This window comes from Esox lucius, chromosome 12, assembly GCF_011004845.1.
Source record: "Esox lucius isolate fEsoLuc1 chromosome 12, fEsoLuc1.pri, whole genome shotgun sequence".
Classification (NCBI taxonomy): domain Eukaryota; kingdom Metazoa; phylum Chordata; class Actinopteri; order Esociformes; family Esocidae; genus Esox; species Esox lucius.
In genome coordinates, this window is record NC_047580.1 from 31,391,767 (window position 1) to 31,408,813 (window position 17,047).

Sequence of the window (17,047 nt, forward strand, 5' to 3'; positions counted from 1 at the left end):
TCTGTATCTCTCTCTGTATCTCTCTCTTTCTCTACCTGTCTTTCTATCTCTCCGGCTCTTAGACATAGCCCACACCAGGGGTCCAGTAGATGGCAGCCTGTATGCCCAGATAAAGAAGCGTCGCTCAGGCCCGGGGTCGGGCTCCCTGACCTCCACCAATGGAAGTCCGGCTGGCTCCAGCGAGGAGAGACCCAGTCAGCACCAGCTGCTCTCTCCCAGCTCTGACTCCCTGACGCACTCCGGCCTCTCGTGTGCCTTCCCGGACCGTCCAGAAGAGCCCCGGGGTCCCCCACCCCCTACCCAGCAGGAGAGGGAGGAGCTAGACCGCCTGCTGGGGGGCATTGAGGGGGAGCGGGACGGCCGGGGCAGGGAGAGGGAGACCGCCATCCTGGACGACGGGGACTCGTCGTCTACCTCGGACCGCGCCGGCACCCTGAGGCTGGGCCGCTCGTGCTCCTGCCGCGCGGGCTACCGCTCCCAGCGCTGTGCCGAGCCCGGCTGCGACCGACTCCACCTCCTGCCCAACGGGTACTGCCTGGACAGAGCCCCGGGCAGCAACGGCCACCACGGGGCTCCGCCCTCGGCTAGCCCTGCCATCGGCCCCTCCCACATGGACCTGTGTCAGCACTACAGCCCCCACCCACACCAGGCCCCTCCCCCGCCCGACCTGGTCTGGGACCGCCAGCAGGGGCCTTCACACTACCTGCACCGCTCCTGCTCCGAGGGCCCCTTGCGACACCCCTCCCTGTGCCCCTATCCGTCCCAGGAGCTGTGCCCCGACCCCCACCCCCGCCTCCTCTGCAGGAGGGAGGACTGCGGCCCGTACCACCACCCTCCCTCACACGCCCACCACCACGCGCACCACCACCCCAAGCCCCCCGGCCCCTACCACGACATGCTGCTCCTGGACGGCCTGCCGCCCCCGGGCTGCCCGTGCCGGGACTGCCTCGTCAGGAGGGAGGACTCAGGTTTCCACGGCGTGCGGGGGGAGAGCTTCCACTGGGACAGGGAGGCGGAGCTGAGGAGGGCCCGGGAGGCGGAGCTGCCTAGAGGGCCGGCGGACGTGCACTGGGACAGGGAGGCGGCTGCGGGCCTGAGGAGAGGCCGGGAGGTGTCCCTGCAGTGGGAGAGGGACCGGGACGCCGAGCTCCAGTGGGAGAGGGAGAGGGAGGCCGACTACTGGCACCGGAGGGCCACCTTGTCCTCCTACGGGCCCCCGGGCCACGAGCTGCCGGCCTTCACCTTTGACCCGCTGCCGTCCGGCCAACCGGCGTACCCGGAGCCGTCCCGCTCCCACGGCCACTCCCACCTGGACCTGAAGTACAGCAGCGGTAGCAGCGGCTACCAGACCCCACGCCAGGCCTGCCCCTGCTCCCCCTACCAGCCCTCCCCCTCGGAGAGCCGGGGCTACGGCTCGGGGTACCAGTCCGAGTCCACGTCCCCTCTGCCCCCTCCCTCCACCCTGTCCGGGCCGTGCAGCCACGCCACGCGGCCGGCGGACCACCCCGACGGCTACCCCCAGTACCCCCCCGACAGCCGCACAGGTGAGACGCCGAACGGGGCACTATTCAAAATGGGCTCATTAGCTGCGTAGTATTTCCGGGTGACCATTTTGTGAAATCTCGTTTTCTTCCACGAGGGATGTGTGAGAGCGTGGGTTGGAGGGACCACATCTCCCAAGGTTCCTTCAAGAGGATGCATCGAGAAGCACACGCCCCCTGCTCCACGCCCTCTGACCTCTCCGGCCCACCCACGCCCGTCCACACCAGCAGCCCGCTGCGTGCCCAAGGAAGGTATGTAGCTCTGTCGTCGTCTTCCCGACACGCGTCACATGCATTGCGTGTGGAGTTGATTGACGCCGTGCGGGTCCTCAGTCTTGCCTCTGTCTGTTCCAGCGCCGGTCTAACTGGACAGGACTACGACGTTCCATCCACCGACATCGCAAACAGTGACTGCGAGTCTACCCGGTCCCAGGACAGACCTGATGGCGCCGCCGCTCAGGGCCACCGCCTGGACGCCCAGCTCCTCCCAGGCCCTCCGCAGCCCTCATCCGTCCCCCACACCCCGCCGCCCACCCAGACCAACCACCTCCAGATCGCCCAGACGCAGGGCTCCCCGTCCCGCCAGCAGAACCAGGGCGTGGCGACCCCTCCCTCTCAGCCCCGGGATCAGTGTGACACAACCGGATCGGCGACCTCCACACAGACCCCTCTGGGGAGAGCTGGCCCACCCGGTCCGGAGACCGGCGCTCTGGTGGAGGCAGCCACTACGCTGCCGTCCGTTCCCCGGCCCCCGAACCCAGCACCCGGCTCTCCGGGGCCCGGCTCTCCGGTGCCCGGCTCTCCGGCTCATGCCCCAGGCCAGGCCAAGCAGAACGGACCATGTCCAACCAGAGAGCTGACCCCGGAGGTCCCCAGGTCTGCCCCCACCTCGCCCCCGTCCTCCCCCCAGCCTCCCGGCAGCAGTCTGGAGAGCTCCCCGTCCTCCGAGCCTCCTGTTCCCGGCTTCGCCACCTTGGGCCGGAGGCTGATGCTTGGCACTGAACACCCGGGACCCCGGCAACACTACCCTGGCATGGAGGGCAGCGCTGGCGGGCACTCTCCCGTCCCGGAGGGACAAGCTACGCCCACTTTTCCCACCTCTGCCTATGCCCAGTCAGTCCCCTACTCGGGCTACACCGCCGTCACCATCCCCCAGCCCCCCCTCCCAGAGAAACGGCGGCCGTCTGCTCAGCCTGGGTCCCCCAACGGAGGGGTGGGCACCCTCAGGCCCTCGCCCGCCCAGCACCACGTCACCTTCTCACCAACCGTGGGGGAGATGTCCACCCACACAGGTCAAGGGGAGGAAGCTCTGTCCCCGGAGGGCGAGATGGCAAGCAAGGTCAGTGTCAAGTTTGTCCAGGACAGCTCGCGCTTCTGGTACAAGCCTGGCATCTCCAGGGACCAAGGTAACACAAAAACCTGTGCGGCCGGACACTCCGTTTCCGTTTCATTTTCCCAAACTAGGCTGTCTGCTTGCAACTCTATTTCATGTCTTGTCTCCTGACCCGTAGCCATAGCTGCCCTGAAAGAGAAAGAACCTGGTGCGTTTCTCATCCGGGACAGCAACTCCTTCCAGGGGGCCTACGGCCTGGCTCTGAAGGTGGCCACGCCGCCCGCCAACGTCAACAACCACAGCAGCAAAGGTACTACTCAGCTGCCCCAGGGATCGCCTGCGTCTAAACGACCTAGAGTTCCGTAGCGCGAAAGCGTGTTCATTTCCCCCCCCCTCCCCAGCTAATAGTGTTCTCAACGTTGTCACGCACACAGCGGGTGATCCGTTGGAGCAGTTGGTGAGACACTTCCTGATCGAGACGGGCCCCCGCGGAGTGAAGATCAAAGGGTGTCAGAATGAACCCCATTTCGGTGAGAGACGCTCATTGACAGCAGTTCACTGTCAGTTTCAGGCTGGTTCTGGTGGGCGGGGCGGAGAGGTCAGTCTAAATGTGTGTTGCGGTCATTTGTTCCACAGGAAGTTTGTCGGCGCTGGTGTACCAGCACTCCATCACCCCCATCTCACTGCCCTGTGCGCTGCATATCCCTGAGAAAGGTCAGCAGTGGCTCAAACACGCCAACAGGCCCTGTTTTATACATTAGAGACAATGTGAACACCCTACTTGTGTTAATACATCCCATCTTCATTGCCAATTTTTTGTATTTTATTTAATGTACTTAAATGAGAATTTCTTGGAGATAGCTAGCGTTTCACTGTCAGCCGACCTGGTGGAAGTATTTCCACGTCCACTGGGTGGAGACAGAGTATAGATATTGGCCTTTACCACGTTTAAACCCTCATGTTGCAGATCCCATTGGAGAAATGCAGGAGCAGCAGTCAGCTGCCAGTAACATGAGCACGGCCGCCGACCTGCTCAAACAGGGAGCGGGTGAGTTCCCTGACTCAGTTCTAATGAAGTTGAATCACAAAACGGCTGATTTCCGTGGCCTGGGGGGGCCCAGTAGTCTAAACCACAGCCTCCCGGGGGACCACAGTTATTTTTGCCAATTAAATCAAACCCGCTGCTCTTCTAAGCAAAAACTCAGAACTTAATTTCTCCCCCCTCCACTGTCTCTGTCAATAAGTCCCCTAAAACCCCTGAAATGTATCTGTACCGAGTGTAAACGGCTGTATCCCTGAAGACACCGTGGAAGTGTGCACTGTCCTAAAGCCTGTATAAAACTCCCACAGTTCCCTCCTGTTTGTCTGACTGACCCAACTCCCTCCCTCAGCCTGTAACGTGCTCTACCTGAACTCAGTGGAGACAGAGTCTCTCACTGGACCCCAGGCCATCTCCAAGGCAGCCGGAGCCACGCTGGGAAAGAACCTGCGACCCGCGGCCACGGTGGTCCACTTCAAAGTGTCCTCGCAGGGGATCACTCTGACCGACAGCCAGCGCAGGTAAGGGTAACCACCGGCCCCCGACCGGACGTTCGGACTGTCCGAGGCCCATTGATCGTCTCACAGCGTCTTATGGTGGAAATATGTTGTGGTAAATGACTGGAGATAGTTGTGATGGAGACAGCCACTGAACGGTCTGCCTGTCTGTCTCTCTCCAGGGTCTTCTTCAGGAGACACTACCCAGTCAGCAGTGTGACCTTCAGCAGTATCGACCCAAAGGACAGGAGGTGGGAACACAATGTGAAAACAACCAGAACACAACATGTCCACAACCAGAACACAGACAGCCCAGTTAGGACAGATAAATGGCTGGAGTCAAGCAGTCGTTGAAACATCGGCAGTGCCAAGCCTCTGTGTAAACTAATCCACTGACTGAGCCGCGTGTCAGACAACGTACAGCCATTTCCATCCTCCCCATATTTCATTAATCCGCCTGTAAAACCTGTGTGCTGTGCGAGGCCAGAATGGCATGTGTGTGGTCGTGCGTTGGTATGACTGTGAATCTGGGGACCATAGATGGGACAGGAAGTGTCCCAGTGCCCTGGCGATTGCAGGCTGTGTTTGTGACTTGGCTTGTCTGTGAGCTGTCTGTCCGTGTCGGTCTGAGTCTGCTGTCTTTCTTTCTGCTTCAGGTGGACTAACTCAGACAGCACGACATCTAAGTAAGTGCTCTGTGTGTGTGTCTCCGTCTAACGGGTTCGTGGGTGTATTGATCGTTGCGACGAGATGATTGGTGTTATCTGCATGGCGTCATTTTGCTTCCGTGCTTTGGCCTTAATCCTGGTAAACAACTGTTGATCAATCTCAGTCACACGTTCATAAGTATCCAATTAGCCGATATCAGTTTTACAACAGGTTCATTAAGCTATACGTGAATTTTGGGGTTTGTTGAAAGCACCGTCCAGAATGCTGCGCTCTCGTTTCACTTCACTTAATCCGAGCAGCAGAAATAAACGTACTCGCACGAGACTGGGGCTTACTGTAAATGATCCCTTTAGGTTCTAACTACCTTCCTACTTTACCATGGTAACAGCCCCCTGCTGAGGAGTTAATCACAGAAGAAACCAGAGTCAACGACCACTGATGTCGAGCGGCGGTCTATTTCCCCCTCTAACCTCTCCTCTTCTTGGCTAATAGGGTGTTTGGGTTTGTTGCCAAGAAGCCTGGCAGCACTGCAGAGAATGTCTGTCATCTGTTTGCCGAGCTGGACCCCGAGCAGCCCGCCTCGGCCATTGTCAACTTCATCAACAAGGTTATGTTAGCACCTCAGCGAAGGTAGAGGACCCAGCCCCGGGCCCAGCGAATGGGGTCACACGGGCCAAGATGTCAAGCTTTCAAAAGAACCACAGAGCACCAGCGGTCGTGGTCCATTTTCAAATACCAAGTTTTGGATCCCACACCAGACGACTGCCGGTTTGAATTGTAAATGTAATCATTGTTTGTATCGCCATCTAAAATGCCTTGATATTCGCCTTACGGTTACCAAAGCTTTGTTGCCACTTTCAGTCAGTTATCTAAAGTTTCAGGAGCCAGTGAGCAAGTTCGTTTTACATGGCGCGGTGGTTCAGATGAAAGGAGCGTACACGTTTTAGACCATTCCATTGGTCCTTAAGTCAAATCTCCACCCTACCAGTGAACCCGGCCAAGCTAATCAAACTCGCCCTGTAGCCTAGCCTACCCGCTAGCAACCCAATGAGTCAGTTACACTCAGACACTTGCCTCAACACTTTCACTCTCCCCTGTGTTTTTGTTTCTGACAATCGTGAATCGCCTTTAATGTACAATGATGATTTACCACACTACCGCACGCTAGCGAGTGAAGGAAAAATGGATGTGAGGAAAGTCTATAATGCACGAAGGGAGAGCGTACGTGGTCAGGGTATCTGTGTGGAGGCTACGGGTAGGGGAAAAAGATAACGTAAGTACCAGAGATTATGGGGTAATGTTAAGTTTTGCCGACGTATCATGCATTCGTATGGAGTGTACCCTAGAAAGACACGTTTGCGGTAACTATGGAATCGCGGTGTGCTGCACGCCACCTCCTTCCGATGTATAGGATTCATAACCGTGGTTTATTCTCTCAAGAGCAATACGAAACAGTAACATTGCTGCAAATAGTAATTTTTGTTTTCTTACACACATTTTGTGTGGATTGATTAGCTAAACTATGGGAATAATACAACTCCTTATACAGTGCCATATCATTGAGAAGTGTATACGGACATTAAAAAACATGACAAAACAAGCCCTGGCCTTTGACATGGTATCAATGTAACGCTCAAATATCTTCCCTTGGTTTGACTAGTTAACTTGTAAAGTAAAAAAAACGTGTACAAAGTGAACTGTTGCCAATGGCCCCACTCTACTTAACCAAAGACCCAGCACTTGTGTATTAAGCTTTAATCGTTCATATTTTCAAGCTTTGTGTATTTGTATTTACTAGTGTTTTGCATTGTGTTTGTAAGACAAGGCGACTACTTTGTATGACAGCGGTAATATATTGTGGTCTGTTTTCTTATTGATCTTTATATGTAGTAATATATTTTTCTCACATGCAGCTAGAAAAAGAACATCAAAAGGAAACATTTGTAAGAAAAGTGATATGTTATATGCCGTTTTTAAAGGAAGCTTTGTATGCACAAATGAGAATATAATTAAAATGAAAAGTTGTGGTACCAAATCTGATTTACCAGCATATTATTTAATGTAATATCTTTCTAAACTGTATTTGAGAATTCAGTGCATGTGTATTTTACTTAAAAACATACATAATCAGGACTCAAATCAAAATCTTAAATCTTTTCACTTTATTGGTTAACCATTCTGATACAAATTTTACAATTCAGAATATGAAAATTAATCATCAAAAATGTATTTAATAAAAAAAGCATGATTTCATATCCCTTCAACATACAACACTTTTTTTTTTTTTTTTTAAAACCTCCTCTTTCACTTCACCTTTCTCAACTGAAACTTTGTCCCAGAACTGTTTGTGCTTTTGCCAAACATACTTGGTGTGTACAAGACACAATAGGGAGTAGCCCGAGTGCCACTGTATGCACTCAAGAACCCTTCAATTTTACACGCGTTTCAAAATCAATCCCAAATGTCTAACTAGTAAAATAAACAGCAAAGCGAGCTAGATCACTTTTTAATACCCTCACAACACTGCAACTCACTTCATTACGTCAGCTAACATATGTGTAGGTCGATAACAATGACCGTTTGTACTTTGGGAGGTAAACAACATTGTAGAGAAGCGCACCACAACAGAACGACTGCGGGTTGTGTGACACCACATTGGTCACGCTGACCTGACGGACACCAGAGGTTGTAACTATTGACGTCTCGTAAGCAAGCCCTGAAGAAGTCATGTGCAAATCGGACCCATAAACACTGTCCACATTTATAAATTACACTGTGCTAGTGTGCTCGGTCATCGGCAAGACTGTGCTTTCTGTATAATAGATTTAAAAATCTTGTCATTTTGCAATGTCTTCCCGATACCCCAACAGTGTTAAAACGTACAGTATTTTTCATATTAGTTGACCGTGAAGCTCCCTTAAAAGAAGCAGTTGCCTCTGGTTTTTGTATGATCCAGATTATGCAGTGGATAAATTACACAAAGGAAAAAAACATTTTTAACTCCATTTCCAAGTTTTAAATAAATTAGCTGAGAGTGCTTTCGTATATATCCCAGTACAATATGAATCCTGTCGTGTTTAGTACTCTGATCTGAGTAAAGAACCATATGTGAGAAACAAAAACACTTCAGAAGCTAATCCTGAAACTAGTATTGTGACACAGTAACTACAGCTTCCTGTAAGTTATTGCCATGTGCATCTCGCATTTTCTATTTTCAGGTCTTGTGAAAGAAAGATATTTTGAAGAACTCCCTCAAACACTCCAGGATCCCACATTCCATGTAAACACCCTTAAAGATGTACCCAGGGATCTCAAGAAATGTGTAACATACTAAACAAACAGGAATTTGTACAATATACTAATTGCAAAAGGACATAATGTCATAAAATGTATGATGTACAGTAGTAAACAGCGCAACATCCCTAAGCTCATCCCTAAACTACTGTCAAGTCCTCGATATAAATAACAGGGAGCAAATCTCCCGTCTCGTGCAATAAAATGTTAGTCGTTTTATCCAACTTTACCTCCCTGCGCCGAACCACTCAATTCACATTATCACCCCCTAAAAATGCTGCAAGACGCCCTCAAAGTTACAAAATACTTGGGTGAGGACAGCAGTGTACACGGTCACCACCGACCAGTAACATTGGCGACCGTGCCCCTGGATGACCAGTCCAACCCAGCCCAGTTGAATCCTTAGCAGGCTTCAGGTAAGTATCACCCCGAACTCTAGTCAAATGCGAAATGGCAAAAAAAACTAATTCACTGAGGAGCTAGTGTCCGATGACCTAACGGTCACACTTAGTAAACACGTCAAAACGACGGCTAGGTTATTACATTATTTTGGAATAATTCCATGGTTCCGAGTGGCCAGGCTCCCGGTACCCTGACGAACACCTTTGGTTCTCGTGACCCGGACCCCTTGGTGCGGGACCGTACCACTCCCCGCCGTGGCGGGTCGTGACCCAAGTGACCGGGTGAGGGAGGGTCGCGGTCACCAGGGCGGCTGGTGAACCGTGGAGTTGGAAGCGCAGTCAATGAAGCGGTAGGCTTCCAGAGTGTTCTGGCCTGTGCGCACCATGTAGGAGGTCTTCACGGACGTCCTGTAAATCAGGGAACAGAATTCCAATATGGAACACACCTGTATAGAAGCCCATGTCGAAGAAGGGAAAGCAGGACGGTTGTCAGTGGAAAGGGAGGTGACACGGTGTCACAGGAAGGAAGTACTTACTGCATGAAAACCACGATGTTGTGAACCTTGATGCTCGCCATCGTGCAGAAGGCACTGAAGGGAGAAACGGAGGGTTAGCAACTCTTCATGATCACACAAATCTACATTTACAATTACAGATGTGTAGATTACACCTCATTACTGATTACACCTCATTACTGATTACATGCCTTTAACCTGTAAAGACACACTGGTTACCTACTAGACATAGGATGCACTCCCACCGATCTCAACACTGACTGTGAAGTTCACCTGAAGTAAAAAAACATATCTTAAAATGTGTTTAAAAATTAATTATAAGCATTACCAAATTATTATTTTGGGGTTTGGGTACATTTTTTGGGGCTGCAGGGTAACACCCGATTTCTGTCTCAGTATCCCTCAGTGACAGTAACCCTTTACTTGTTTCTACAGAAAGGGAGCAGGACTAAGACCAAGAACCGAAAGTAACCAGATTTTTCCCCACCAATCACAGATAAATCACAAGTTGGCCACTCATTCTCATCCACACAATATTTCACTTTGCCCTCTAGCCCGGTGTTTTTTCAACCCTGCTCCTGGAGGCCCCCTGCCCTGCATGTTTTAGATCTCTCTCTGCCCTCCCATACTTGATGTAGCTCATCAAGGATTTGATAACGAGCTGATCATTTGAATCAGGTGTGATAGAGCAGGGAGAGATCTAAAACATGCAGGGCAGGGGGCCTCCTGGAGCAGGGTTGAAAAACACTGCTGTAGCCATCAGCGATTTTGAGCTGATTCTGCATAAGAGCGTACTCCACTATCTGGGAGATCATCTGGCAATAACTAAGTATGATCTTCTGTGTCGAAAATAAAAAGGCTCTGCCGCCTGGTCGAGTCAACGCTGTTCTCAAGACAACAAGAAACCGGCCTACCTGTCTCTGGCTCAGCGGCTGTATGGTGATGACATTGTCCAGCTGCTTTGTGCCGATCACCGTCTTCATGTAGAGAACCTGGCAGTTCAGACTGTTCACTGTCACCGTGAACAAGTTGGAGTTGCTGAAGTTCAAGGAGCTCTAAAACACAGAAGGAAAACTGTAAGCAACACGCATCACTGACATCAGTGAACGCGAAATTCACATCCAACTTCAAAGCGCGGCTTCGAGCCATTTATTAACTTGCCGTCATATTCATGAGGACTTTCGTGTTGACCGGATCAAACTGCACGGTGACAGAGCGTATCCCATCATCCTCCACCACCACAGGGCGTGGGAAGAGGAAGAAGACCACCAGCGAAGAAGCCAGGAGACAGAGCACCACTGACAGGACCACATACAGCTTCCTGTTAAACAAACCACTTCCTGTCAAACACGGGAGGAAATGCTGTCCGGAACGCAAACCCAATTAGCAGCTAATAATGGCAGAATGTCATTGGTTTGGCACATCCGTAGATGAGGCACATCTGAAATCCATTGAGAGTGGTTGCAATACAACAGGGCCATAGATTCAATTCGGATGACAAAATCAGCGGAAACTGAATCTAAATATCTACCAGTGGCTGCCAGGCGGACCACTTACGTTCTTTGGGGTCGGAGCCTCTGGTCACTGTAGGGAATCAGCGCCACCAGCTCATTTACCTGCTCTGAAGGACAAGACCACAGGAGAGAGACCAGTCAAACAGGAGAAGCCACAAGGCTGTTGCCAACAGTTCCCTGCCCAGTATCGTACAGAACAGGGGAGCCGATCGCGGTAAGTCAGACGCCCCCGGCACCTCACCTGAGGGGATGTGCCCGGTGCCCTGGCATGTCGGGCAGGTAATGCTGTCCTTGCCGGTGAACTCAACGTAGGGGAACTGGGCGATGTCCTCCCGCCGGTGCAGCCCATCCAGCGAGTCGTTGTCGTCGTCGCCACGCGACTGTGCCGTCGCAACACCGGGAATGAGCAGCACGCTCCCGTCGCTTCCACCGCGGGACCACCGAATGCCCATGAGCAGGCTGGGAAATGACACACACGCACGGCCGGACTTATTTGTCTAGGATAATCAGCGGTTAGAAATAATATGTAAAAAGATTAGAGAGGTTCAAAGGAGATTGAATGATGTTGGTCTTTATCATCAGCCAATGTCTCAGGCAGATGCAGTAAAGTCAATATAGCATGGCGGGCTATATTACATGGTGCAGATTAGCAGGTCTCTTTGCTAAATGTTTCTGTTACAGGATCAGTATTGGATCAGTAGTTGGTGTAAGATAAAGGGTAATCTTCAATGTATTTGTTGGTACATGCAGCTGTGCTAGCTTGTTGTGCCCTGGAACTCTACAGTGTCCCACAGATTTTCATTGTTTCAATGCTGATTGTAGCGGCTACATTTAAAAAAACTATTATTTGGTGTCTAAAAGCTGGAACCAGTTTAGTACGGACACCAACCTAGCACCAAGTTCAGTTCGCCTCCAGGTGGCGCCACAGCACATTCACGCAACAAGATTCTCCTAGCTGTTAAAGCATCTGATAAGTAACCAAGAAATTGCTAGACTAGATCACAGGGTGAAGATCAAAAGAAAAATCTATAACTGTGACCTTTAGCAGTCAACTTACAGGCTGCCCGCAAGGGCAGGCCCCCACTTTTTCGGGTAAGTGTTGGGCAAAATGAGGAGGCCAAATCTAAATTGGACGATGTGTGCAAATGGAAATCTCCTTAAAGGTTTGAAGTCTGGCGACTGCGAATTGTACTTGAAAAACGGACAGTATGTGCTCTGTGACTCGGCGCATCACCCTGCTAGAACAATCCAGCTGACAGTGTATTGAACTGTACCATATTAACTGCAAGTTTGGCTTTTGGCCCAGTTTGTCTCAACAGGCCAATCCTCAAAGTGTCGTTACGCGTCCTAAGATTTCTTTGCATTTTAGAAAATGGGTGAAGTGACGCTCCTATCACATAGCTTTCTACACACATCCATTGAAGCACCGCTCAGTTAGAGTCATTTGAATGCATTTTATATTTAAGTAGAAGACTGGGCCCGTACCTACACGCTTATTTAGAGAAGTCATCACTCGGCGTCACCGCCAGGTCTGCATGATTCTTGGCATTCTTTTCAACCTCTATCATCAACAATCAAATTCCACCCTCATGTCACGCGGACTAGTTTTGTGTTTGTTTGTCGCCCCATTCACCAGACTATGGCCTTAAGTGTTGTGAGCGCCTGGCACCGACGATAATACCACGTTCAGCCGTTGATTTCGCCCATTCTGAGGTTCAATCAAACAGTGCCTGAATGCCTCTATGCCTGTCAGCTTTTTTTTTTTGCCATTGCCACGTAAACTGTCTGTCTCCAGAAGCCTTCAACTTTCCTGAAAAGCATGGTGAACCCCAAGTCGCCAACAAATGGCTACTGTTGAAAACATAAATAATGCTTTATATCTATGGTTGAAACATGACCGCGCAGATGGACGCGGTGACAACTGCTACCTGGATAAGCATCCCGCGAACACTGGCTGCGTCAACTACTGCAACTAGTGAGCAGTAGCTTAAGCTACCTCGTCTGTGCAAAACTGCAACAGACAGTAATACAGGTTTCTACTCGTACGCAACACTTTAGTTTTACTTTTAGCCCAGCAGACACGATGTGTATAATTTTATCTGTACCGATAATATTTGTAAAAGCATGTGTATAAATGTATTTCATAGATGTAGTTCAAGTATTCGCGTTTATACCCACCACTGCTAGAGTTGTAGGAGATATTGGACGAATTCATTAAGCTAGTTACGGGTTTGAAGATTGTAGCTTATATCTTAATGTTCTAAAGCTAGCTGTTTGCTACGAGGTAACGTTAGCTATGAAGCGATAAGCTATAGCTTGTTAGCCGACTAAACTGTCCCCCGTAGCAAATCGTTGTTAAATCTGCTATTTGTTAGCAAGCAAAGTTGGTTGGCTAACTAGCTGTCAACATTTGACAATCGTTTTATATACAGTCGTACAACTTACCTATATCTTTGGTTGACAATATTTCTTGTAGATTATCAAGTTCTGTTCCACTTCATGTTCTCGTGGTGTTGTTCATGCACTTGTTAAAGAAGGGTAATATTTGACGTTGTCCCACTTGAACTGTTCACTATTTACAAAATGGTCTGCTTAATAAGAGGCACCAAAGCCACGTGGATCCGATGGGTTTTCTTTTGGAGTTTAGATGACGTTTGGAAACAAAGTTTTAAGGCTCACTGCCATGCTGATCTGGCTTACTGTTGTTTATTTAAAGTGAGTGTGTGACGTCTCGCTTGATTTTGGTCTCTGCGCTTATGCCACATTCATGTGGTAGAAGGAACTTAAACTCGGAAACGACTAGAATTAATGTAGTTAATCCAACCCACTCTCTTCCCTTTGCGTACATATAACACGGGTTCAAACTTCACAATTGGTTGCGTTAATCACGTGCCACGTTAAACTAATTATCTTAATCGGTAATGTCCGAGTTTTTTAGCTCCAAGTAGCACATGAAACGCGACTGTTACTAAACTTTTTAAGGATACTCGAAAGAATATCGAGTATTGAAATGCTTGCACATACCGGCTCGCATAATACAACAATGTATTAATATATATCAACACAATATCCCTAAGAAAGACATTCTTTCTTTCAATTAAGTTTAATTTGGTATCTCAAACTGCATAATATGTGGTCGATAGCCATTCCTCTTCAAACATCAGTCATGATCAATTCCTCTTCTCAGTAGAGGGGATGTGTCCTCCCTGCTGTGGAATTTTACTGAAAAGGAGAAAGAATCAAAGGAGTACAAAAATTGTAATGCTCAATTTACAAACCAAACTTGGTGTGAGCATGATGGCAGGTGTAGTTGAATTGCAGCTTTGACTGACAGTACTCACTTTTGTGATGGTAAATACCTAAGTGTGAGTGTTTCTGAGCATCTGTCTGCTCATTTGAACTGTATGAGGTCAATTGGGTGTCTGTGGTTCTAGCTGCCCTGTCTGTCCCCTGATAATAAAAAAAAAAAGCACATAGAACAGATTTGGCATAGCAGATCTGTTCTCCAATATGCCAGGTCAGACAAACCTAAAACCTGTGTGTGCTTGTGCATAGGCTTACTGCTGCTTCCCTTACATCTCCTGATGCATTGAGTCTCATCCTCAACTCCGTGTTCTCCCTCTGAAGGACCTTATTCTAAACAGAAGTGCACAAAAATGAATAAAACCGACTGTTAACGCTTGATGTACTGTAACTACACAAACTACTAACAGTTTTAAACGAGCTAACTCATCCTAATCCAACCTTGTGCCTAAGCGCCTCCACGATCAGATCCCGTCCTCCGACTCTGAGACTCTGCTCGCGGTTGGTGGCCCTAAAGGCATCTCCAATAATGGAGACGAGCAGGTGAGACTGGGGAGAAGAGCAACATAAAAAAAAAAACATACTGGTAACCTTTCAACCCTGGGGTGTTTGGTGATGTACCCTGGAATCAAGGGAACACGACTGCACTGTACTCACAAACGTCTTGCTTTGGAACAGGTAGCAGTGGTACATATCTGCGGCTGGGTGTTTGGCCACAAAGCCAAAGACTTTGGGTGTTGTCGGGAGGACCGCACAGAAGGACACGGACGCGAGGGGACACGTATACAGCATAAACTGGAAAAGACAAAAAAGGAGGAAATCGAGAATGGTGATAAAGGGGGGGACGGGGACGAAATTGATGTTTCTTGAAAAGGGTGTTTACATGCATCACGGAACATACAAACCCATAAACATGCAGGCGCCATTTTTTGCAATCTCAAGTGTACATGCAAATGTGTCCTTTTTATTAACCCTCTAAATGCGTTTTGATTCCAACCCACTCTCTTCCTTTTGCATACATATAACACGGGTTCACACAATGTCGTGCTATGCATACGCCAAAGTACTTTTTTGCGTGCAGTTGAGACGCGATGTCCTCCCATTAATAATAATGGTGGTCAATAAAATAATTTCATTGACACGCACCAACTGAAAACTATTTGACGTCACCATCATCGAGGTACGGATTTCCCGAAGAGTGACTAATCGTTTAAAAGCCGTAGATTAACCTTTTTCTTGAAAGAATGTAAAAGGGTAAAAGTGAAACTTTAATATCGCATTTATTCACCATTGTTCTTTATTGGAGGGGATTTTTTTTTTAAATCCTCAGAGTTAAAAAAAGGAGGGACTGCCATCTAGTGCTGGCTTTTGGGAGTACAATATGACATCATAATTTCAGTGACCCCATATGGGCATTTTCAATGATTTTCAGGATGTTTGAAAAAATAATGGATGTGGACCAGAGTAAAAGAAAAATTCAGGTTCATTTTATAATTTTATCAGTTCAAAACTATTCAACTTGTACTTATTGTAAACCCCGGGGGGTATCCAAATGTAATGTAAAACAGGCTACCAATTATATTTTACTATTTCATTTCAATATAAAACCAAAATATGTACATTATTACTCATCTAAGTGTCTCAATTTTTTTTTCAATACATCTGTCATGTAGCCGAGGGTTTGCAGAATCCCAGAATATAAGGTACTTCCTTCTACTATAAAGGATGACCATTTTAAAAGCCAAAATGTCAGTGTAGTGACAGGTGGATTTGAAAACCATAGCCCTCAGAGGGTTAATCTTGTATGCTAAAGCAGTTTTCCCATTGTCTGTCTTGGAGTTGGACCACAAGGCTCTCACCTTGGTTTTGTGCTCCAAGATGTCAATCCCAGTCACGGACAAAAACAAGGACACCTTGCTCTTCTTCTGAAGCTTCCCTGTTGACTCTTTGTCTGGCACCTAATGCATGGCAAATGAAAGGCACCTGGGCTAGGACAGCATTTGTATATTTGACTTCACCTAATCTTTAGGAAATCTTAAAGATGCATTCTGTGACTTTAGGCCACTGATAATATAAGTGGCACTGTTGGGCTAAAGAGTCCCTAGCCTTAGTGTCATGTAAATGTGAATTTGTTCCCCATGATATAAATTTATAGATTATGCTAACATTGACCATATTACACATCCAACACAAAATGGGAGTTTACATTTTGTTTTATCTCAAAACTCCCAGACTTTAACTGAAATGTGTTTGTTACAGATGATATGACTGCATGCTTTTCAAGCGCATCTATAAAACACATTTTTTATCACACTTAAAGGACACACTAGTCATCTATCTGTATCATTAGAAAGAGAAAAACTTACCTTCAGGCTCTGAAAGGCCTCATTCAGGACCTGAATGCCTTCAAAACAGACCACCTCAACACGCCCCAGAAACTACAGACCGGCAAATTCAGTCAGAGGGCAAGAACAATTATGAAATCAACCCCCCAAATAACAATATCAGGATCACTAATTTGTATTACGTTAGCAAAAATGTATTTGAACGCGACATTATGAATGCTGTATTGATGTCACGTTTTGAAACTCCAGTTTGCACTTACTTTAACTGCAAAAGAGATCTCATTATCTTCATCAGAGATGTCACTCATCTTCACACCACTCCAATGTTTACAGCTTTGACAATGACGAGAAAACAATAGGGACTAAAAAAAAAAAAAACTAATATTACCTTGTTCTCAGTATCCCTGGGAGTTAATGTAAAGTTCGTAAGACCCCTTCAATCAAACCCAGATCTGTTAAATTTGTGATCTTACCGTTTAAAGACCTATCCACTGTTTAGAACAGACGTCTGGTATTGACCTTGTTACAGGTGTAAAGTCTAGAATGGTTAATGACTAACCAAGAAGAATTTCTTCCTTATTGCTCTTTGTCTGATG

The 17,047-nt window shown here is 48.3% G+C and overlaps 2 protein-coding genes across 9 annotated transcripts in view; one reads left to right on the top strand and one right to left on the bottom strand.

The window, feature by feature from the left end:
* Positions 1-7,114, top strand: part of tns2a (tensin 2a) — a 30,958-nt gene extending 23,844 nt beyond the window's left edge. For 2 of the 3 annotated variants that reach the window (XM_010893397.4, XM_010893399.4), the window contains exons 18-28: positions 63-1,544; positions 1,640-1,793; positions 1,896-2,947; positions 3,053-3,184; positions 3,309-3,404; positions 3,511-3,588; positions 3,842-3,922; positions 4,266-4,434; positions 4,593-4,661; positions 5,067-5,096; positions 5,572-7,114. In XM_010893397.4, coding sequence (XP_010891699.2) covers positions 63-1,544; positions 1,640-1,793; positions 1,896-2,947; positions 3,053-3,184; positions 3,309-3,404; positions 3,511-3,588; positions 3,842-3,922; positions 4,266-4,434; positions 4,593-4,661; positions 5,067-5,096; positions 5,572-5,713 — 3,485 coding nt within the window. In that variant the 3' untranslated portion in view covers positions 5,714-7,114. The remainder of the gene's footprint in view (positions 1-62; positions 1,545-1,639; positions 1,794-1,895; positions 2,948-3,052; positions 3,185-3,308; positions 3,405-3,510; positions 3,589-3,841; positions 3,923-4,265; positions 4,435-4,592; positions 4,662-5,066; positions 5,097-5,571) is intronic. The other variant, XM_010893398.4, reaches the window with a different exon arrangement.
* Positions 7,115-7,220: 106 nt separating this feature from the next.
* On the bottom strand, positions 7,221-17,042 carry tmem106c (transmembrane protein 106C). 6 transcript variants are annotated; one of them, XM_034295801.1, is made up of 12 exons: positions 15,012-15,081; positions 14,764-14,901; positions 14,548-14,655; positions 14,365-14,439; positions 13,249-14,025; positions 11,045-11,262; positions 10,847-10,910; positions 10,451-10,610; positions 10,204-10,344; positions 9,513-9,562; positions 9,311-9,364; positions 7,221-9,182 (listed from the first exon to the last, which is right to left on the bottom strand). In XM_034295801.1, the coding sequence occupies exons 6-12, from the start codon at positions 11,253-11,255 to the stop codon at positions 9,074-9,076; spliced, it is 789 nt and encodes a 262-aa protein (XP_034151692.1). In that variant the 5' UTR covers positions 11,256-11,262; positions 13,249-14,025; positions 14,365-14,439; positions 14,548-14,655; positions 14,764-14,901; positions 15,012-15,081; the 3' UTR covers positions 7,221-9,073. The 6 variants fall into 6 exon arrangements, with proteins under 6 accessions (XP_034151692.1, XP_019907212.1, XP_010891706.1 ...); XM_020051653.2 differs by lacking the exons at positions 7,221-9,182; positions 9,311-9,364; positions 9,513-9,562; ... (3 more) ...; positions 11,045-11,262; positions 15,012-15,081 and adding exons at positions 14,145-14,253; positions 15,966-16,064; positions 16,473-16,544; positions 16,712-16,813; positions 16,925-17,042 and having other exon boundaries at positions 13,888-14,025; XM_010893404.5 differs by lacking the exons at positions 7,221-9,182; positions 9,311-9,364; positions 9,513-9,562; ... (3 more) ...; positions 11,045-11,262; positions 15,012-15,081 and adding exons at positions 14,145-14,253; positions 15,966-16,064; positions 16,473-16,544; positions 16,712-16,918 and having other exon boundaries at positions 13,888-14,025; positions 14,380-14,439.
* Between the last annotated feature and the right edge of the window lie 5 nt (positions 17,043-17,047).